Here is a 23,988-nt window from a genome sequence, read left to right as displayed (position 1 = left end):
CATCAAGAGAAAAAAAGGTCTTAGTGGGGAAGACCACTTTTTTTATAAGAGCTGTTTGTATACTATGTAGTGTTTGATTCTGTTTTACCAACTGTTAAAAATAGAAACATACTCAACTATTTACTTATGTATTTGACATTCTCTTGGGTGACTAGTATTTGTATGAAATTTGGTTTGAGGTATTCAGCACATTAGATATTGTTTCTTCCTTTTGATATTATTTATTGCTGTGTTTCAGTTTATTTGCAGATCCCGATTAAAGAAGAGAAAATTTATGAGTCATTTAGTGATACAGAAAGGAGGAAAACCTTTTGAATAATTTAAGAAATAATACTTAATAGGAAAGAAAGAATAAAAAGAATTTTAAGACAATATTCATGTAAAGAACAAAAGTGACCGAAATTCATAGAGTAACAGAGAGGGAAAATACAAGGATTTGGAATTTTCTTTTTTTTTTTTTTTTTTTTTTTTTTGGTATCTGGGATTGAACTCAGGAACTCAGGGGCACTCGACCACTGAGCCTCATCTCAGCCCTGTTTTGTATTTTATTTAGAGGCAGGGTCTCATTGAGTTGCTTAGCACTTCGCTTTTGCTGAGGTTGGCTTTGAGCTTGAAATCCTCCTGCCTCAGCCTCCAAACCACTGGGATTACAGGCTTATATCACCATGCCCAACTGGATTTGGAATTTTCTAAGGAAAAATTTATGTGACAGTTTTGTCATTATTGCTGCTAAAATTAAAGTAACAAATAAGTCTTCTATAGTAGTAGATAATTTTCTAAGCACAAAGTTTTTTTTCCATTTAATTTGAAGAAACTTTGCTTTCAACTAGAGTGTTTTTCCTAGAAAGTACTTCATTGAGATAGGAGCCTTTGGGACATACTCCTGGAAACAGACTCCAACAGCAGAATTCTGCAGTCTGTCAGTCATTCTGGTAGAAAGCAGAGTGGGATCATAAGAGTAAATAATAAGTAATTTGTGATTTAGGCATTTTCAAATTGATACATAGCCTTTCCCCCACTCTCATTCTATGCTAAGGTGAGGAAACTGATTTTACCTGTGAAAAATTTAGAAACTTCTGATGATTCTGCTGTGATTTAGAGTGAAAATAAAAACGTCTTTGGATATTTAAGTTTTTAATTTTCAGAAACTTAAAGAACTTCATTTTTTTTATTTAAAGGGAATTCACTTTTGACATTTAAGTAAACCAATAAGTAAATAGAGTTCACACCCAGAGCTTAGTTTCTGAATAGGTCGCTTCAATAAAAGAAATCAGGGGCTCCTTTGAAGAATGGCTACAGCCAGGCCAGAAAAAATTCAAGATGAGCCAGGAACATCTTGTCGAGCCAGAAAGTCAAGTGCTTAAAAAAAAATCTATAGAGAGAGAGATATGTACACACAGAGATATATTCACACACACAGCACATAGATATCTATATCTATATATATATGTATGTATATATAAATATATATACATGTATACAAATACACATATATACACACACATATACATGTGTGTGTATATATGTGTATTTGTATACATGTATATATATTTTTGTGTATATATGTGCTAACATATGTATATATACATGTATTTCTAATGTGTGTGTATATATGTGTATGTGTAGAGAGAGAATGTGTTGTGCCAAAAAAATGCAGGGTCAACCTTAAACAGCTCCCAGTCACCAAAGCTAGAAACTATGATCAACAACATAAATTACAGTAGTAATGAACCATGACCCGAAGAATAAAATAAATATTCATAAGATCAGTCTCATATAAGTAAGTGATTGAAAGAATAAATAAACCAGAAGGAAGAAATCTTTTTTACGAAAGAGTTTCAATTAATGAATATAGAAAGAATGAGGAGAAGAAATAGGTCACTATTAGAATGCCACACTAGTGGTTGCTGCAATCTGGATCTACAAGAATGGTACAATTAGTAAATGAAATGTTAACAAGAAATAGAATATTTTCATAGTATCTCTACCCTGTCCCCAAATATTTGTTACTTATTGTCATTATTTTAACATGTGTCCACAAATTGTTAACTCCCACTAGGATGTGGAGCTTGATTCTCTTCCCTTTAGAGTGGGCTGGACTTCCTGACTAACTTCTTACAGACTGAGTTTTATAGAAAAGGAAAAAGAGTAACTTTATAGTGGAGAAAACTGGCAGGCAACCAAATGATGGAGTTAGCATCACCAGTAATAAGACATCTTATGTTGTACCCTGATAATTAAGAAGTAAGAAGAGCACTTTACCTTTGTGATATTCTTCATGAAACAAGGGAATACTGAAATGACAGATTGGGAGAAACTAAGGAGGCATGACAACTAAATGCAGCATGGTGTCCTGGATTGGATCCTAGAACAGAAAAATAACATCCGTAGAAAAACTAATGAGATCTCAATAAAGTTGGTAGCTTATTGAGTATTGTGCTAATGTTAATTTCTTTTTTTTTTTAAGAGAGAGAGAGAGATTTTTTTTTTTTAATATTTATTTTTTAGTTTTTGGCAGACACAACATCTTTGTTTATATGTGGTGCTGAGGCTCGAACCTGGCGCCACACGCATGCCAGGCGAGCACGCTACTGCTTGAGCCATATCCCCACCCCTAATGTTAATTTCTTAGTTTTAATAAATGCATAGTGGTTAGGTAAGACTAACATTAGAAGAAGCTCAAGGTAGAGGGAATAAAAAACTGTTCTATCTTTCCAGTTTTTTTGTAAATCTCAAATTACTTCAAAGCAAAAAAGCCTAATACATTCCCTATATATTTTTAGTCATTACAAAATAAATAATGTACTTTGTAATATTTTTAAAGTCCTCAAAAGGTGGGTTTTAATTTTAAATATTGTACACAATATTATATATATACTTGACCATATTTTTTGTTTGGGTGGTTTTTTTGTTTTATTTTGTTTTGTTTTGGTAATAGGAATTTACTTAGGGATGCTTCCACTGAGCCACATCCCCAGCCCTTTGGATTTTTTAAAATTTTGAAACAGGGTGTTGCTAAATTGCTAAGGATGGCCTTGAATTGTGATTCTCCTGTCTTAGCCACCCAAATTGTTGGGATTATAGGCGTGTGCCACCACGCCCGGGTTTTAATTTTAAAGAATATGATTTAACTTGTGTCATGCTGAACAATTAAGTATAGGTCATCATTTTTGTTAGATTTTATTCAAGTTCTATAGGAGCTAAGGATTGCCAGATTTTTAAGGATGACAAATAATAAAGTCACTGTTTTTTTTTAATTGATGGACTGCTTTGGATAATAAAGGTAAGTGCATTTTCAGCAGCATATGTTAGATGATATCTAGGTATTTTAAATAGAATGAAAAGAAATTTATTGATGCTCTACGCTTTGGTTTAAATTATTTGTTTTCTTTCCCCAGATATAAAGACCTAATGCCACATGATTTGGCTAGAGCAGCACTTTTGTAAGTAAATGCAGTTTTATTTTCGTTCATATTTTAGTAAAGGTACTTTGTCCAGTATTTACTCTTGAAATAGCATGGTCCATAGAATTTCCATATATAGGACATATTAATTTTTATGTTATAAATATTGATTAGCTTCTACAAGATTAATTTACTTTCCATTTTAAGCATTATGTGCTACACATATTTGAGCAGCTCGTGAATATCAGCAGTCTTTATTTTGCATGCTTATTATATATTGTCTTGGTATGATAATATTCTTTAATGAGTACCTGGCTAGCCTCAGTACTACTAAATTAATCAACCTAAACACAATATATATATTTGATGATTATCTTAAGAACTTAATTACTATATAAAAGTAGCTGAGCAGATTATGTAGATATTATCCTATTTGAAAGAAGTCTAGCAAAAACCTGAAGATTCATTTGTAAACCAAGTAAAAATATAAAATTCTGAGCCAGGCATGGTGGTGCACACCTGTAATCCCATCAGTTCATGAGGCTGAAGCAGGAGAATCACAAGCTCAAGACCAGCCTGGGCAATTTAGTGAGAAATTTTCTCAAAATACAAATAAAGCTGGGGAGTTAGCTCAGTGGTAGAGTCCTCCTGTATTGAATTCCCAGTAACAGGGAGCCAGGAAGAGGGAGGAAATGTGATTAAATGAGATTGAGATGGATTAATAATTTGTGAGAGTCATTAAATGGCTGCTTCCAGAGTGAAAAATAACATGTAAGGTATTAATCTTATTCATTTTCCAATGTCACTTTGCCTTAGTGTCCTCAGGCAGCCATAGTTCATTCTAGAAGTCCTTCACTTGACCTTTCTGCCCATTATAATTCGTTTCTTTTATTCCTGCCAAATTTCAAGAATGAGTGCAAGTAGTAGTTGCTTCTCTTTCCTTGCTATCATTTATTCTCCATATTTTCATAATAATTATTTTCAGTCTCATTTCTCTAAAGTAACTATACTTTGGAAGCTTCTCTTAATAGTGACTGTGATTGCTAGATGAAATGGACCATTCTTTTTTGAGGCTTCTATCTCTGTATTTGACACTGTAAACTTTACTTGAAACTGGTCCTTTGACTCTTTCTGCCTTCATGATTTTTTTACCATTTCCTGGTTCTTCTATATGCCTGGCCCCTCCCCTGCCTTTTTTTTTTTTTTTTTTTTTTTTTTTTTTTTTTTTGAGATGGGGTCTTGCCATGTTGCCCAGGCTGACCTCAAACTCCTGGATTCAAGCCATCCTCTTGTCTCATCCTCCTGGGTGACTAAGACTAGAGGCCTGTGCCAACATGCCTACCTGCTTCTCTACTTTTAAAAAACTGTATATATATATATATGTATATGTATTTATGTATGGTACTGGGGATTGGACCCAGGGGCACTCCACTAGTGAGCTACAACCCCAGCCCTTTATAGTTTTTATTTTGAGATAAAGTGTCACTAAGTTTCTTAGAACTTCTCTAAGTTTCTGAGACTGACCTTAAACTTGGGATCCTCCTGCCTCAGCCTCCTGAGTCACTGAGATTACAGATTCTTTTTCTATTTTTTAAAGGTATTTTGCAAGTCTGGTGCTTAATAGTTTATATTTCTCTGTATGCCCCTTTTCCATTAAAAATCTCATTAGCTTAATCCTTATTTTTTAAATGTAGACTACTCCCAAATCTCTACATTTGACCTCTTTTCATAGATACCTCAAACTCAGCACATCAAAAATAAAGAAATATCTAGCAGCTGGGATTATAGGCATGTACCAGTGTGCCTGGCTTGTTCTTTAGTCTCTTTTAATCTAGAACATTTTCTTTCTCCCCCTGCTCACCATGACTGACTTTTTGAAAAATCTGGGCCAGCTGTCCTATAGAATATCCCATTCTAGGTGTCCAGTTTTGTTTGTTTTGTACTGGAGATTGAATCCAGGGGGTACTGAGCCAAATTCCCAGCCCTTTTTTCATGCTTTATTTTGAGAAAAGGTCTTGTTAAATTGCTTAGGGCTTTGCTAAATTGCTGAGCCTGGCCTTGTACTTGAAATCCTTCTGCCTTAGCCTCCTAAGTTGTGTTGGGATTATAGGTGTGCGAGGCTGTACCTGGCCCATTCTGGGTGTTCTTCATGAAGATGTTTAACTTTCCTCTCCTGAATTTTCTGTAAACTGGAAATAATCTCATTTTTTTAATCTCTGGGAGATACTTCAAGTTGGTTCTTATGTCCCTTTTGTTTTTTAGTATAACTACATATGATAAAAGGCAAAGATTTTAAGTGTGTTCTTTAATGAGTTTTAACAAATGTGTATACCTATGTTCTTATTTTGATACAGTCTCATTCAACTTGGAGCACTTCCTAACACCCACCCCCTCCACCCGCCAGTACTGGGGACTGAACTTGGGTGCTTTACTACTGAGCTACATCCCCTATCTTTTTTATTTTTATTGTGAGACCGGGTCTCATTAAGTACAGAAGCTGGTTTGAACTTTAGAGACAGGGTCTCACTGAGTTGCTTAGCACCTCACTGTTGCTGAGGCTGACTTTTTTTTTTTTTTAGCTTTAGGTGGACACAATATCTTTATTTTACATTTATGTGATGCCGAGGATTGAACCCAGTGCCTTGGGCATGCTAGGTGAGCACTCTACCACTGAGCCAAAACCCCAGCCTCCGCCCCCTCCCCACCCAGGCTGACTTTTGAATTCTCTATCCTCCTGTCTCAGCCTTCTGAGCTGCTGGGATTACAGGTGTGTGCTACCACCCCCTGGTTTATTTGTCTCTTTTAAATTTTTTTTTAATTAAACTGGAAACTTTGGTTTCTACTAAAGATGACTTTATTATGTTTATTTATCTATTTTATCCAATTCCAAATTATTTTCATTTTTCCTTTCTGATTTCTCGTTACCAATTCATCATCAAGTGTTGACTTTTTAAATCACTCTTTCATTCATTTCTTTGATAAGGTGCCAAATGTTTGTTAAATTAAAGATACAATGTCTGTCCTTTTAAGTTCAAAACTTACCTTTTAATTTAATTTACATTTTATTTATTTATCTTTATGGTGCTGGGGCACAAACCCAGGGCATCCCACCTGCTAGGCAAGTGCTCTACCTATGAACTACATCCCCAGCCCAAGAGTTAGCTTTTTAAGAATTTACATATATATATTTTTTTTTTTTTTTTGCCTGATATTTTATTTAGTATATTTAGCTGTGTTTTTCATGGTTAATTGTCCCAATAACCTAGCCCCCCAAAACTAGACCCAAAATTTGTTAAGTAGCTCATTTAATCAAATTTGTTCTCAAGGTATTAAAGCCAACAGGCTCTCATTATAAGGCTTACCTTTTTAAGGAAGTTCATTGTTTTGTTTTGTTCTGTTCTGTAATATTGGGGATTAAGTCCAGGGGCACTCTACTACTGATCTAAGCCCCAGCCATTTTTATTTTTTATCCTGAGATAGGGTTTCCCTAGGTTGCTGAGGCTGGTCAAGGCAATTCTCCTCTTGGCTTTCTGTATGACTGGGATTACAGGTGAACACCATCACTCTTGGCTTAGTTAGTGTTTCAAGTGATGATTCTGACACTACCTTAATGCATAAAGTGTTTATTTGCTTTGGATTTCTTCTTTCAGGGGTTTATTGCAACGGACCAATGTCCCAAAAGAAGTTGTTGATTATATCATCTTTGGCACAGTTATTCAGGAAGTGAAAACAAGCAATGTGGCTAGAGAGGTGAGTAAAACAAACTTTATATTGTTTAAAGCGATTGATAGGGGCTGGGATAAGGCTCAGTGTAAAAGCACATGCTTAGCATGGGTGAGGCCCTCAGTTCAATGCCCAGTCCTATAAAAAATGGGATATTCAATTTGAATTAAAAGTTCATAGAATTTACTTTTTTAAAGTCTTTGAAATATACTACGTAAACTTACATTTGTCTTAAAATGTGATTTTACAGCTTAAATAATAAATTTTATTTAATATTTAAGATAATTATACTATAGGGCTAGGACTGGGGCTCAGTGGTAGAGTGCTTGCCTTGCCACATGTGAGGCCCTGGGTTTGATCCTCAGCACCATATAAAAATAAATAAATAAAAATAAAGATATTGTGTCCATCTACAACCAAAAAATATTACAAAAGATAATTATACTATAAATCAAAAGATGTGCACTGTTAGTTTATTCATTCTTTATTATAAATAAATCAATTATTTGAGTGGATTCAAGAAATGTTAAATTGTCTCTCATCTTGTGTTAGGAAAATAGAGATTTTGACAATGTGTGGCTGGTGTTACGTTTTATAATGTTAGATATCATGGTTATAAATAATTTAAAAGTTCAACATTTTACAAAGAATTAATTTAATAACTTAGTTTTTGTAATTAGCAGAAGAAAGTTCCAATTGAGGAGCCCTTCTCCCTTGCTCCCCAAAACTTGTTCCAATTGAGTTAGTGAGACACAGGCATTGAGTTAGTGAGACATAGGCAGTGTTTTTTTTTTTTTTTTTTATGACTGTTTCACAGAGGTTTACTTTTACCCTAGTTGGCATAGCTCCATGTATAGTTCATTGGGCAATGAGATAATGTTACACCTTGGAATGTCTGTGATGTGTCCCACAGGCATTTCACAGTGAACACCAAACCATATCTTCTGGGCTTCATTTTAATTTGAAAGTGATTATTTGGTTAATGTTGGCCTCATTGCACATTTCAGTGCTCATTTCTGGTCTGTGCTTGTGTTTGTGAATAGTGAAGTTGTGAGGTAATAAGTTTCATCGCTGTCGGACAAGAGAAAAGGGCAGCTGAGCAGGACTCAAAGTGTTTGTTCTGCTTTACCATTTTACCCTTCAGTAAACATTAAAACTGCCCGAAGGCCTGTCACTACCACTCAAGCCCTTAGAAATCAACTAAATGTTGTTGAGGAACAGAAAGAAGTTTATGTTTCTCTATTTTAAATTGTTTGGTTTTCTCTATACCTTAATGTTTCTGAATGTATCAAATGAGATGGTTTCATGAGTATATAAAGCCATCAAACTGTTCATAATACATTTTCAACTCTTATATTCTGAAAATAAAGTGACTTTTATAAGAGTACTTAAAAATAAATGTTAAATTTGTTTCAGTTTTCTCTGTATTTATGTTGTTTCCTAAAACTAAGTCCATAAAAAAAAATAAAACTAAGTCCATGATTTTTCTTTGAATTTTTTTCCTGCAAATTTTAAACTCATATGCAAATCTCAGATATTGATTGACATGAGGTAGTTTCCCCTCTCGCCCTTAATACTGGTCATGTTGTTCTCCAGGTAATTTTTGTAGTGGCTACAGGGAGAGGTTGACGGAATATTTATGAGAATGTAAATTTAAAGTTGAAATTATAACCTATAAAAATATAATTTCTAGCTAAAGAATTTTTTTAGAACCTGTGTCTATATTAATAGTTAATTTGAAATCCTAAAAGGCTTCTCATGAACCTGAGTTTGCTGAAAGATCTCCTCATATTTTCCTGCTTCCAATTAAACTAAGTGGTATCTTCTGTCTTTCTCCTTATCACCTTGAAAACTATTCAAACTTTAAATAGAAGCATGTGGACAAGGGTCACCAGCTACCACTTCTATTTAAAGCTCCTTCAGTCTGAGTCAGCTGAGGCCAAGGGCAACACATTCTGTAAGGCCCTTATGAGAATCAGGCCATTAGAACCTGAATGCCCCTTACACTTGCCCCACTGAGGAACTCTTCTCCCTTGCTCCCCGAACACTTTTTTTTTTTTTTTTTTAAAGAGAGAGGGAGAGAGAAATTTTTTAATGTTTATTTTTTAGTTTTCGGCGGATACAACATCTTTGTATGTGGTGCTGAGGATCGAACCCGGGCCGCACGCATGCCAGGCGAGTGTGCTACCGCTTGAGCCACATCCCCAGCCCCGAACACTTGTTTCTGTCTTCCTTTTGGATTGGTTTATGCTGAGAGGTTGATATGCAGTTGCCAGGCAGTCGTTTTTAACAAAGTTGATGGGACACTAAGTGACGGGCCTACCTGGAAAGACCGGAATAAGGCCATGTTACGTGTATGCCACCGTACACATTTCTGTTTCTACAAATGATGGTAAAGTGTATAGAAATAGTATAATTATAAAGGTAAACATCAGTTAAGATACATAGAGGGGCTGGGGATGTGGCTCAAGCGGTAGCGCGCTCGCCTGGCATGCGTGCGGCCCGGGTTTGATCCTCAGCACCACATACCAACAAAGATGTTGTGTCCGCCGAAAACTAAAAAATAAATATAGAAAAAAAAAAGATACATAGAATCTCTTTAACCTAACCAAAGTATAGGAGAGTTTGTATTCTGAGAATAATTAGTTTTAGTTGGGCTTTATTTTTTTAGTTTTTAGTTTTAGGTGGACACAATATCTTTATTTTACATTTATGTGGTGCTGAGGATCGGACCCAGTGCCTTGTGCATGGTAGGTGAGCGTGCTACCACTGAGCCACAACCCCAGCCCCTCAGTTGGGCTTTTTAAAAATTTATTTATTTTTTAAATTTTTTGTGATGTGGGGATCAAACCCAGGAATGCACATTTGCCAGGCAAACACTCTACTTCTGATTACATCTCCAGTCCTTACTAGTTTCGGAAAAGGACCTCTAAAAAATGAATTCCTTGTTTATCTCAAGAACTTACTGTTGGTCCTGCAAAGTATAGTCAATTTTGTTTGTTTTGTTTTGTTGCACTTTTGGGGATTGAACACATGCTACCTTTATCACTGAGCTGCACTTTCAGTCCCCAAAAGTGAATTCCTTGTAATGAGATTCAGAATTTCATAGTAAAGAGTTGGGGGAATTGGAAGTTTTCATTTTTTTTGTTTTATTTTGCAGTACTGAGGCTTCACATGCTGAGCAGGTCCTCTACCACTGATCTACCCCTAGAACTTAATTTTTAAAGTGAAGCTTTACTATTAGAAAAATTATAATAATTAATTCACTGAGCAAAAATGGAATTAGACATTGTTTTTTTTTGTTAGCAGCATAATTTCTCCAATAAATAATATAATAAAATTATAAATATCTTCCTTTCATGTTTGACTTTTTGTGCCACCAAAATAGAGGCCATTATGCCCAATTAATGGAGGATGTCAGTTTTCCTCAAAGCCCCTCAAACCACAAATCACTCTCTTACATCATTGTCCTGGCCAACCTCTCTTCCAATTGTAAACTGTTGTGACCATTATTTGTCAGGGACTCACTTGTAATTGAGGCAGTTTTCTAAGGTTTCTTTCATGGAATTGAACTTCTGTATATTTGGCAAGTTCTGCTTTGCCTTAGGTCAGCAGTGTCGTGCTTGAGAGAGACTAAGTGGCAGTTAGAAGAGAGATGAGTATTAAAGTAGGCCTGAGTGGGAATTCTGTTATGAATGGTCAGTTCCTTAAGAAACATTTTCATGGGCTGGTGTTGTGGCTCAGCAGTGAGGCACTGTGTTCAATCCTTAGCGCCACATAAAAAAAATTAAATTGATAAATAAAATAAAGGTATTAAAAAAAAGAAACATTTTCATGTTTGTGGACTTTTGCTTTGCTTCTAAACTTTATAACTGCTGGGACACAGATCATAAGAGGTCCATAGTTGAAATCAAATTGAATCCTTGATGATTTTGAGCAAAGCATTGCTAAATATTAGGTGAGACATAAGAGTGTTATAGCCACTAGAAACTGGCTATCAGGAATTTGCAGTTCTTGCCAATTAATAACAAGATGAAAAATTTGTAAATGATTTCTGCGATGGGCTTAATTTTATTCTAAACATTGCTCTTTAGAATATTAAAAATGAAATCCTTTTCTAACTCACAGTGCAGACTAGTAGTGCTCATAATGTCATTTACATGATTTATTTCCTTTGTAAATGATCACTTCATTCACTGTTTCCTGAAGGCTGCCCTTGGAGCTGGCTTTTCTGACAAGACTCCTGCTCACACTGTCACCATGGCTTGCATCTCTTCAAACCAAGCCATGACCACAGGTATGTTAATTTTTTCTTTTGTCTGTTATAGAATTTAAAAAAATAGTAATTTCAAAAGAAATAAATGATTAGCACATATCTCTTCATTTTAAAAATAAGGTCACATTAAAAATTTGGGGGTTTTTGACAGTAGTTGTCAACCTTTTTCTTGTTCTCTACATCTGAGGCAAATAGCTGTTGATGTTGCTCTTCTACCACTAAAGTGGCTGGTTGCAGCAGGGATTGTCCACTTGAGGAGCATGTCTTTAGGAAAGTGCTTCAGAACCAGAGGCTTGAAGAACTTATAACCTCCTGGGTTTTAAACTTAGGTGATTCTGATGTGACCCTTCCCACCACCACCACGATAGTTGCATAATTGTAAATCCTTGCTTTGGCACGACCCTATCCTTCACTTTTTCCCATCATCATTGGCATTTCATAAATCATTGTGACTTCTAACAAACTTTTAACAATTTATGGGACATTTTGTGGAAGGACCCTTAATATGAAAAGGCAGGAAACCTGAAAAGTTTAGTACTCATGTGCTGTTTTAGTAACATCAAGGCCAGGTTGGGCAGGCCAGGTTTGGCAGCCCAGCTCATAGGTCACAGGGAATGATGCCAGAGGCAGTGATTGGGGGTATTCTCCACTCTAGCAGCAGGTTGACCAACACCTGGTTAGAATGACTTGCCAGTGGTTCCAAAGAGGAAGATGGTCTGCCTTATATCTCAAAGCCAAAATTTCTGTGGCTTATAATAAAAATTAACATTTTCTACAGGGGGAAGATTTTTTTATTCCCCCAAAACTAAAGTTAAGAGCATGTAAAATATACAAGATAAAGCATGATTTGGTGGCACAGGCCTGTGGTCCTAGTGCCTTATTTGGGAGGCAGAAGCAAAAGAACGGTGAGCTTGAAGCCAGCCTTGGCAACTAATGAGATCCTGTTTCCAAAAAATGGGGTGGGGGACTGCAAGGTCCTCTGGTTTATAATATGATTTGCAACAGAGTTGATCCATTGGTTATATCCAGAAGTTGATGTCCATATGGTCTGAATGAAATGTACTTTTCTGTAGTTGTTGAATGTGTTTTTATTTTTTTTTTATTTTTTATTTTTTTCAAAGAGAGAGTGAGAGAGGAGAGAGAGAGAGAGAGAGAGAGAGAGAGAGAGAGAGAGAATTTTTAATATTTATTTTTTAGTTCTCGGCGGACACAACATCTTTGTTGGTATGTGGTGCTGAGGATCCAACCCGGGCCGCACGCATGCCAGGCGAGCGCGCTACTGCTTGAGCCACATCCCCAGCCCTTGAATGTGTTTTTAGTCGTTTAAAAAATTAATTTTAATTCCTCTGAAAAGATGAAAATTTTAATTACAGATGTTCAAAGTGGATAACTGTTACATGGTTTTTTAATTATCTAAGATGCTTAAATTTCATTGATGTGTTATGTTTCTGCAAAAGATGTTCATTTATATATAACCTGTGCCCTTTAGCTGTTGGCCTGATTGCTTCTGGACAGTCTGATGTGGTCGTGGCTGGTGGTGTTGAGTTAATGTCCGACGTCCCTATTCGTCATTCAAGGAAAATGAGGAAAATGATGCTTGATCTTAATAAGGCCAAGACAATGGGCCAGCGACTGTCTTTGCTCTCTAAATTCAGATTGAATTTCCTATCACCTGAGGTAAGATTTGTGAACCTTATATAAATAGAGACTTGAGTTTCCAGAGCATCCTGCCGTAGAGATTTAGAATTAGATAAGACACGTGAGCTCAGGTGTGTTCTAAGATGCTCTTCATTACAGAAAGGTAATGATTTGGTCAAGATGGAAAAAAATATATATTGGTTAGAAAATTTGAATTTGTAACCCTCTATGTAATGCCTTGCTCACAAAGAGCTTCTCTTGTCTTGGTCTTGATAGATGATCAACAAATAGATTTTCACTTTTCCAAATAACATTAAATAATCCTAGGTATCATGTGACACTTCTAAATAATGTACCTCCCTTCCTAGCTGCCTGCAGTGGCTGAGTTCTCGACCAGTGAGACCATGGGCCATTCTGCAGACCGACTGGCTGCCGCCTTTGCTGTTTCTCGACTGGAACAAGATGAATATGCCCTGCGCTCTCACAGTCTTGCCAAGAAGGCACAGGATGAAGGACTCTTGTCTGATGTTGTTCCCTTCAAAGTACCAGGTAAAATCAAATACTTCATGATACTTATTAGCAAGTTCTATATTGCTCCAGTTGCTCCGAATACTCAGACTCTTAAATGACTTTTCAGTAGGTTTATTGATTCTGTTTCCAAAATACTCTTTAAACACTGACTCAAGTTTTGATTTGTATCATAACACCAGTAAATTTTTTTTTACATTTTTATAAGACCTTCCTTTTATATTTTCCTGATATCTTTTAGTTCTTAAGTATATCTATTTTTAAAATTCTTGATTCATGTCTCTTCTATATAAAATAGCCAAATGTGAATGAGCATCTTAAAAAAACAGGGTTTTTAAAAATTGAATTAGTTCATTTATATGACTTTCCAAGTGTCTTTAACAATTTATTTAAAATTTTGATCATATTTTGATAACTATAAAAGGTTTTCTTTTGGGTTTGGGATTTAATTCAGTGGTAGAGTGCTTGTCCATAGCATGCATTAATCCTGGATTGAGCCCTAGGACCTAGAAAAAGAAAGCTTTTTGTCTTTGGAATAGGTACAATTTACATTTCATTCATTTTTGTAATTTTTAAAGCACATTTCTCTAAAGATCTATAATGTTTGTAGTTCCTTAAAGTTACAAAGTTCCTGTTTTTATAGGAAAAGATACAGTTACCAAAGACAATGGCATCCGTCCTTCCTCACTGGATCAGTTGGCCAAACTGAAACCTGCATTCATCAAGCCCTATGGCACAGTGACAGCTGCAAATTCTTCTTTCCTGGTAATTGTCAATGCTGTTTGTATTTAATAATAACATTTATTTCTGTACTCTGAAGTAAATTTATTTTTGTATATTATGAATAGAGGCTTAAAATTCAGTTATTTATTGTAAAGATAATGTTAAAATAGAATGCCTTAAAAAAGTAAAATAATAGTATTAAGACTTTAAAAGTCATTTAATCCAATCACCATTCTGATTCAAAAGCTGTTCTCTTCATGTACTTAGGTGGCTAAAAATATTATTGCCTCTGCTGTGCCCTAGAGAGGAAAAGGACAGGTGTGATACAGTGAGAACGTGCTGCAATAGCTGTAAGGATAGGCCATTGGAGAAAATAAATAGACAGGGCTCAGGGAACTGGGGGTGTGGGGTAGTCAGGGAGGCTCCTCAGAGATATCACTGGAATGGAGAATTTTGAAGAAAGAGTAAAATTCAATTCAGGAAGTATTAAAAAGTTATCCCAGGCTGAGTGGTGGCACACACCTGTAATTCCAGCAATTTGGGAGGCCATGGCAGGAGGATTGCAAGTTTGAGACCAGCCTTCCTAAGTTGCCTCAGCAACTTAGGAAGGTCCTCAGCAACTTTAGCAAGACCCTGTCTCAAAATTTAAAAAAAAAAAAAAATTTAATTAAAAAAAATAAATATGGGACTAGGGTTGTGGCTCAGTGATAAAGGGTTTGCCTAGCACATGCAAGGCCCTGGGTTCGATCCTCTGCACCACATAAAAATAAATATAATAAAGGTATTGTTTCCAACTACAACTAAAAAATAAATATTTAAAATAAAGGGCTGGGGATGTGGCTCCGCTGGGGTGGTTAAGCACCCCTTGGGTTCAATTCCTGGTACCAAAAAAAAAAGTCATTCCAGGCAAAGGGAACAGTAAATGAAAAATCAAGGAGCTATGACACCAAGGACCTCTTTGGAAAAAGCTTATTTGGAGCATAGAATATGAACTGGAATATGAGGAAAAATACAAAGAATAATGGGATACCTCTGATACCTCCTTTAGCTTTGATAATTAGAAAATAATGTTCTAGGTCTGGGGTTGTGGCTCAGTGGCAGAGCACTTGCCTAGCATGTGTGAGGTACTAGGTTCGATTCTCAGCACCATTTATAAATAAATAAAATACAGGTCCATAGACAACTTAAAAAAAAAAACTATGAAAAAAAAATGCCAGCTGGTCATAATGTCTGGAAATAGGCAGATGTTTGTCATACTTGCCCATGATGACTAATTAATGCCTGCTATTGATGGACTGCAGGCAAGGTACCTGGAATAGTTTCAACAATATACATCTCCACTGTTAAGCCTAAATGGTGAAGGACTGGTGAAATGATTGTTTCCAAAACTAAATTAGATTATCATATAACCATGTGGCATGGATTGTATTCACGGGATCTGAATGCCCTTGATTTCTTCTGTGGTATATCAAAGGTCCAGGTTTATTCAGTGAAAATCAGAGACACATTCATCAGAGGCAACACATCATGGTTTCATGATTAGTGCACTACATTCATTGCAGTGTTGCACAGTGGCACACTGAAAATATTATTAAGGTGATGTCCATAAGCCATTTATTATGTATAGTGGAAACCTGTGTTTACACACTTTGTGGCCACCCTTTTGGTGGCTGCATACTCTCTTCAGGGTTACTGAGTTGTAAAAAATGTGATAGAATGTGAGAATTTCTTTTTTTAAGTAATGGTAAAATACTCCCCATACACCATCCAGTCGTACCTCTTTGTTCCCCCTCCCTCGACGGTCATTTGGAATAAAAAAGTATGGGACAGCTGGGTGCAGTGGTGAATCCCTGTAATCCCAGCGGCTCAGGAGGCGAGACAGGAGAATCTGAGTTTAAAGCCAGCCTCAGGAACAGCGAGATGCTAAGCAACTCAGTGAGACCCTTGTCTCTAAATAAAATACAAAATAGGGCTAGTATGTGGCTCAGTGGTGAGTGTCCCTGGGTTCAACCCCCAGTACCAGAAAAATGTATGGGACAAGTTGGGCGCAGTGACACACCTATAATCCCAATGGCTCAGGAGGCTGAGTCAGGAGGATCTCGAGTTCAAAGCCAGCCTCAGCAATTTAATAAGGTCCTAAGCAACTCAGTAAGATCCTGTCTATAATTAAATATAAAAAAGGGCTGGAGATGTGGCTCAGTGTTTAAGCCCCTCTGAGTTCAATCCCTGGTACCAAACAAACAAAAAAGTATAGGACATTTCCAAAGAGAGAAAGCCATAGTTCTAATGTTCTCATCTGCACCTGATTCTTCTCCCATTGGTTTGCTTGTTATAGAGCATGTAAGTAGAATAAAATCATATAGAAGCCATAGGCAGAAAGCAGAGGAGAAATAACAGAAAATGTAAAAAATAAAAAAGTTAAATAAGAGATTTTAAATCCTAAAATTCATAACATTCTTCATTTTCTGTGCCAAAGCAGAAAACTTTGTCTTAAATTTATTATGGATAAATATTTCTAATTTTACCTCTTTTCTTTATCCATTTTGAAAATTATGATACTTTTTGAATAGCCTCTTCTGCTTTTGTCTTCAAAATATGGGTCAGTTCATGTATTTGAATTATAATGTAGTGATTGATACAATGAAGTTTGTTGTATTTACTAAGTTTAATGAGTTAGTATACTCAGAAACAGGACCTAGAAAAATAGCTGCAGAAAGACCTCCAGACAGACTAGAGAATTAATTGACATTATTGTTCTGATTAACATTTCAGACTGATGGCGCTTCCGCAATGCTGATTATGGCAGAGGACAAAGCTCTGGCCTTGGGTTATAAACCAAAGGCATATTTAAGGTAAAGTATATATTCAAGTAAATCACCTTTGATTTCTTTATTTCACAAAATAAAATAAAATAACAAATGAAATTAATTTAATTTAAAAATAAAATAAAATATTAAATAAAATAAAGAAAGCTAACCCTTCTGTTTTTTTACCTAGGGATTTTGTGTATGTGTCCCAGGATCCAAAAGATCAGCTTTTACTGGGGTAGGTAGTAGTGTATATTCCTAGACTATAATCAAAAGTATTTGATCATACCATTTATTACACAGGTTTTAAAGTATGGTAAGTCCTAAATTCATAATTGGATCATGTGGTGGGCTTTTTTTTAATAATCCTTTTAAAAATTATTCCCATGTTTCCTATATTTTTTACTTAAAATGATTATACATGTATAACATATATATATCACTTTCTATTTTTTATAAGATATCATAAGCATTTTTTTTATTTTGCTATATGCACTGCTACACAATCTTCTTAATAGCCTTTCATAAAAACCTTCTGATATGTTTATTGTCTTCCCCTCCCTCACAAGCTGCTAGCCTCAGTGGCTTCCATTATGACCTGGAGATTAACCGGGTCCTTTCCCATTTCTTTCCCTTTAAATTCTGTTCTTCTAGTGTGTACATTATCAGCTTGAACTTATCCTTCATTGTTTACTTGTTTATTATGTTTCCCAGCTCTGCAGTATAAACTTAAGAAGAACAGAGCATGTCTATTCAGTTCATTATTGTATTCCCAATACTTAATCAGTATGTTATAGTAAAATTAACAAATTAGTGTAAAACTCAGTTTGAAAAATATGAAGGCATTCTTAATTAAAGTTTTAAGATACTACCTTTTTTTTTTCTTTGCAGACCAACATATGCAACACCCAAAGTTCTAGAAAAGGCAGGATTAACCATGACTGACATTGATGTTTTTGAATTTCATGAAGCTTTCTCAGTAAGTCATTTGAAAGATATATCTGAAAGGACTATAGTCATTAAAAATGTAGTCCATGGGGCTGGGGATGTGGCTCAAGCGGTAGCGCGCTCGCCTGGCATGCGTGCGGCCCGGGTTCGATCCTCAGCACCACATACAAACAAAGATGTTGTGTCTGCCGAGAACTGAAAAATAAATAATAAAATATTAAATCTCTCTCCCTCCCCCCCCCCCTTAAAAAAAATGTAGTCCATGTTTGTGGGAGAGAGCAAGGCATGGTTTATAATGTGGGTAAAATAAGAGTGGTGAGGCTTTCTATTTTAAATACTAATTTATATTGCAGGAGGGGCTTCAGGGGAATTAACCAAGGGCCACATGTATGGTATTTAAAATATCTTTTGATGCTATCTTGGAGAGGCCCTTAAGAAGTACTAAACTGGGCTGGGGATGTGGCTCAAACGGTAGCGCACTCGCCTGGCGTGCGTGCGGCCCGGGTTCGATCCTCAGCACCACATACCAACAAAGATGTTGTGTCCGCTGAGAACTAAAAAATAAATATTAAAAATTCTCTCTCTCTCTCTCTCTCCTCTCTCATTCTCTCTTTAAAAAAAAAAAAAAAGAAGTACTAAACTGTTTCTTTAAGAAATTTTTTTTTTATTATTATTCTATTTATTTATTTATATGTGGTGCTGAGGATTGAACCCAGGGCCTTACAGGTGCTAGGCAAGTGCTCTACTGCTGAGCCACAATCCCAGCCTTCTTTAAGAAATTTTTGACTGAAAACCTATTTAAAGATTTGCCTAATTAAGTGCTATATATAAATCATATATTTAAGTGATTGCACTATTTTTATTCCCATACAAATACAAATTTTTTATGCCTAAAATTTCAGAATAACCAATATTTTTTTAAAAAGTGTTTATGAGGAAATCTAGTCAGCCAATTTAAATCTTAGGACAATACTTAACTATCTAAAATATGTGTTCTACATTGTATTTTCCCTTGTAGGGTCAGATTTTGGCCAATTTTAAAGCCATGGATTCTGACTGGTTTGCACAAAACTACATGGGTAGGAAAACCAAGGTAAGTTTCTAATTAAAAAAAAAATGCTTGAATTTTCAAAGCACATTAATATTTAGAATTTAGTAACCTGCCATTAAGGTATATGAAGGAGAAAGCTTCTTGTGAAGAATGTTGTACTTCATTATATGTATTTATTTCTTAGCTTAAAAATAGTTTTTGAAAATTCTGTAGCAATTTAGTAAAATTTTATGTTGCCTTTTGTTCTTCCCATTCAGACATTAGATAAAAACAAATTGATCCTCATCTTCTAATACTGGTCTAGACTTCCTTTTGCAGTCAAATTATTTATATCTAGCATTAGTTATTTCCCTATTACTTCCTGACTTAATTCATATCTTAAGTAAACTTGCCTTTATTATGTCTTTATTTTTGTGGGTGCCAGGTTGGATTGCTTCCTTTGGAGAAGTTTAATATCTGGGGTGGATCACTGTCCCTGGGACACCCATTTGGAGCCACTGGCTGTCGGTTGGTCATGGCAGCTGCCAACAGATTACGGAAGGATGGAGGCCAATATGGCTTAGTGGCTGCCTGTGCAGCTGGAGGGCAGGTATGTCACAGCAATTTCATAGGGGTTTCCAGAAAGTCATTTTCTTAGAAACAAGATAAGCTCATCCCAAGAATGCTTGGTTTAGTTTGAAGTAGTTTTTGTTTGTTTAGAGCATTATATATATATATATATACACATTATATATTATATATATATATATATATAATATATATATATATATAGCAGTGAGTTCATCTTGATAAATTCATACAATCATGGAATTCAATTTCATTTCATGTCCCTCTCCTTTCTTTCTGCCCCCCCCCCCCATTCTCCTTTCTCTACTGATCTTCCTTTCACTCATCTATTTTTTATTTTTGCTTGGTTCTTTCTGCTTACATGTAAAGGTGAAATTCCCTATGATGTATTTATATATGTATATGACATGATTTTTTAAAATCCATTTAATGTTTTCTTGCCTTTCCCATCCCTCCTCTCCTACTCTACTGATCTCCCCTATATCTTTATGGTATTTGATCCTCCCCTCCTGGTTTGAAATATTCTTAGAGCAATATTTCTGATGACAGCCAACCAGAAATAAAACAACCTTCTTGGGTGGGTAATGATGGGGAAAATAACAACAAAAATTCTGATAACACTTTAGAAGAATGATGCTGTTTAAATATATGTTGTGTTTTCGCTAAGTTAATGTTTATTTTTTTGTGTGTGGGTGAGTACTCGGGATTGAACTCAGGGTCACTGGACCACAGAGCCACATCCCCAGCCCTATTTTGTATATATATTTTTTTTTTTTTTAGTTGTAAATGGACACAATACCTTTATTTTATTTATTTTTATTTGGTGCTGAGGATTGAACCCAGTGCCTCACAGGTGCTAGGCAAGCACTCTACCACTGAGCTACAATCCCAGCTTTCCTATTTTGTATTTTATTTAGACACAGGGTCTCACTGAGTTGCTTAGGTCCTCACGTTTTTTGCTGAGCCTGGCTTTGAACTTGCAATCCTCCTGCCTTAGCTTCCTGAGCCACTGGGATTACAGGTGTGCACCAATGTGCCCTGCTAATGTTTTCATTTTTTGTTTATAAAATTAATACATGCTCATTTTGAAAACTATGGAAAATGCAAAAAGTATATAGAAAAAAATTGGAAACACTAATAATTCCCTCCCTAGCCACCATTGATATAGATACCTTGATGTATTTTCTTATTTAACAATAAATTTTTGTTTGTTTATTTATCTAATCAGCATGAGTACTTACGTATAAAATGTCTCCAAGGGGTATTTGATCCTCCCCTCCTGGTTTGAAATATTCTTTTGTTTTTGGACAATTTTTTTTTTTTTTTTTTAAAGAGAGTGTGAGAGAGAGAGGGAGAGAGAGAATTTTTTTAATATTTATTTTTTTTAGTTTTCGGCGGGCACAACATCTTTGTTTATATGTGGTGCTGAGGATTGAACCTGGGCCGCACGCATGCCAGGCGAGCGTGCTACCGCTTGAGCCACATCCCCAGCCCTGAAATATTCTTAAAGCAATATTTCTGATGACAGCCAACCAGAAACTATCTTTCTAAACAACTGAATTATACCTTAATTAGCGAATTAATTTACCTCTGGAAAGATATTCAACTAGGAAATTGTTATTCTGACAGATTTCTTTTTCCCTACCTTGCTCTCATTATATACCCAGCATTTTACCTGCTATCGCATTTAACTCTGGGAATAAAATCCAAAAGGAAAACTGACGGTCATATTTTTTCATTTTGTTTTTGTTTTGTCCTGATGTGAACATATTGTTTTCCTACAGATTACAGAAACTTTCTGTTACTGATCCAGATAAATACATAACATATTTGAAAGTATAAAACATTTTATATTTACCATTTTTTATTTATGATTTTTCCTCAGAAATAAGGAAATAGATTCAGTTATTGATAAGTTAGAACATTTTAGATTTCATGATCAGAAATTTTTTTAATCTGTACAACTTATTTACAGAAACACTTGGTTAGTTAGGACTAGAGCTCTCCCTTTTATTTATCCCTCTGTGCCAGGCTTCCACAAGGGAGACAAGTCATATGTAGCACTGTGCACAGTGTGTCATTCACATAGGACACGTTCTTTGATTTGTCTGTTTACAGTGCTTTTTTTTTTTTTTTTTTTGGCACCAGGGATCAAACCCAGGGGCACTAGCCACTGAGCTACATCCTCACCCTTTTTATTTTTTATTTTGAGACAAGGTCTTGCTAAGTTGCTTAAGTCCTTACTAAATTGCTGAGGCTGGCCTTGAATTTGGGATTCTCTTGCCTCAGCCTCCCAAGGGATTACAGGCATGAGTCACCATACCTGGCTTCCCAAGTTCTTTATCTAGCAAGTAGAATATAAATAATACTAGATGCTTCTGTATGTGAACAAAAAGTTATCCCTAGAATCTGTCTTTTAGAAGTGTGTAATGTAGTGAGGAGCAAGGAGATGATACAGATGATATGTTAAACTCATACTGTTTCATCAAGAGCCAAACAGTAACACCAGCATCATTAGGAGATTAGAGGAAGAATCTATCATGGTGGATCTAGAGCAGAGCCTCTCAGCTTTGGCACTATGAACATACTGGGCTGGGATAACTCTTTGCAGTGGTAACATTAAACTCCTCTCCACCCCTACCTTGCTCCATACACACAGTTGAAACCAGAAATATCTCCAAATATTGCAGTTGTTTTCTGGAGAGAGTGGATCCTCCCTTAGGTAAGAACTACTGGTCAAGCTGGAGCTTGAAAGCAGTGTATATTAAATAAAACTGGAGAAGGCAGGTGCAGTTGTGTACACTGTAATCCCAGCAGTTCAGGAGGCTGAGGCAGGAGGATCACAAGTTCAAGGTCAACTTGGGCTGTTAAGGGAGACTCTGTCTCAAAATAAAATTTTTTTAAAAAGCATTGGGGATGAAGATCAGTGTAAAGTGCTGCTGCGCTCAGTCCTCGGTACTGAAAGAACAACAACAAAAAAGCTGAAGAGTGTTCCACATTACTGAGTCCTTCCAGGACAATTCCCAAGTCAGTCAAACTTTCTTATCCTGCTCTTTTTTGTTTGCTTATGTGTTGTCAAAGTACCTGTTTTGATCTACAGTGTGTACTAGATAAGAGTGGAGACTGTAGCAAATGTTTAAACCCACACAGCGTCCAACTTGGTGCCTAGTAAATAATAGTTTCTTGATAAATATGGGGATTGAATTGAACCTAGAAGACAAGAGATTCATTAGGTCATTTACTGGTTTGTTGGCAGTCCAAAGGTTAGAATGACTATGATTATCAGATGGGATTTAAACTAGAGGCATACTAGTATATAGCTCTGTGTAGTGCTAGAGAAGGGACATTTCTTCTTCCTTTTGTGGCCCTTCAGACCATCTCTTTAATCTGTGTATACTAGTGGAGGTAAGAAACCCAAGCTTTGGAATCATCTAGATCTGGTTTCAAATCCTGACCTTGCTACTTAATAACTTTGTGATTTGTATGAGTCACTTAATCTTTCAAAACCTCAGTTTTCTCATCTAGAAATTTACTGTTTTAAAAATTGTATTTTTATGTGGTGCTGAGGATCAAACCCAGTGCCTCTCACATGCTAGGCAAGCACTCTACTGCTGAGCCACAACCCTAGCCCCTAGAAATTTACATTTTTAGCACTCACTGTATTGTGTTTATTTCTATACAAGTAGAAAAGCCTCTGATTTCTCACCTTAATAGTAAACTTTGGGCTAGGGTGTAGCTCAGTAGTAGGATGCTTGCTTAGCATATACAGGACCCAGGGTTCAATCCCTAGTATCACAAACAAAATATAGCAACCATTTATAGAACATCTATTAGGAACCAGACTGTACTAGATTCTGGTGCACTTACGTATCCAAACACATAAATATATGTGTATGTGTGTATACTATATGCTACCTTGTTTGTATGCTGTACTGGGAATTGAACCCAGGGGCTCTTTACCACTGAGCTGTATACTTAGTCTTTTTTTTTTTTTTTTTTTTTTTGAGCTAGAATCTCACTAAGTTGTCCAAAGCTCATTTTTAACTTGTGATCCTCTTGCTTCAGCCTGCTGAATCACTAAAATGACAGGCCTGTACCACCATGCCCAGCTACTGTATGCTAATTTAATATTTACAGAAACTTTCTGAAAATTTCATAAACCCCATTTTATAGAGGAAACCAAGGTTCATATGACTACCAACTTTCCCAAGATCTCACAATGGCTAAATGGCAGAGCCAAGATCAAACTTGCAAGCCTGTACTTTTACAACACTGTTATCTGCTACCTCCATACTGACTGGATTCATGACCTTTCATTGTTCT

General features: G+C 35.9%; 1 protein-coding gene across 1 annotated transcript in view; it reads left to right on the top strand.

Moving 5' to 3' along the window:
* Window positions 1-23,988, top strand: part of HADHB (hydroxyacyl-CoA dehydrogenase trifunctional multienzyme complex subunit beta) — a 39,548-nt gene that overhangs the window by 14,973 nt on the left and 587 nt on the right. The window contains exons 5-15 of the mRNA XM_081264668.1: window positions 3,399-3,443; window positions 7,055-7,154; window positions 11,337-11,424; window positions 12,893-13,080; window positions 13,410-13,590; window positions 14,213-14,334; window positions 17,065-17,144; window positions 17,290-17,337; window positions 17,991-18,078; window positions 19,066-19,140; window positions 19,523-19,687. Coding sequence (XP_081120794.1) covers window positions 3,399-3,443; window positions 7,055-7,154; window positions 11,337-11,424; window positions 12,893-13,080; window positions 13,410-13,590; window positions 14,213-14,334; window positions 17,065-17,144; window positions 17,290-17,337; window positions 17,991-18,078; window positions 19,066-19,140; window positions 19,523-19,687 — 1,180 coding nt within the window. The remainder of the gene's footprint in view (window positions 1-3,398; window positions 3,444-7,054; window positions 7,155-11,336; window positions 11,425-12,892; window positions 13,081-13,409; window positions 13,591-14,212; window positions 14,335-17,064; window positions 17,145-17,289; window positions 17,338-17,990; window positions 18,079-19,065; window positions 19,141-19,522; window positions 19,688-23,988) is intronic.

Source organism: Spermophilus citellus (genome assembly GCF_964194105.1).
Source record: "Spermophilus citellus genome assembly, chromosome: 13".
NCBI lineage: Eukaryota > Metazoa > Chordata > Mammalia > Rodentia > Sciuridae > Spermophilus > Spermophilus citellus.
The sequence above is the reverse complement of the archived record's forward strand: the minus strand, read 5'-3'. Positions and strand labels throughout refer to the sequence as shown.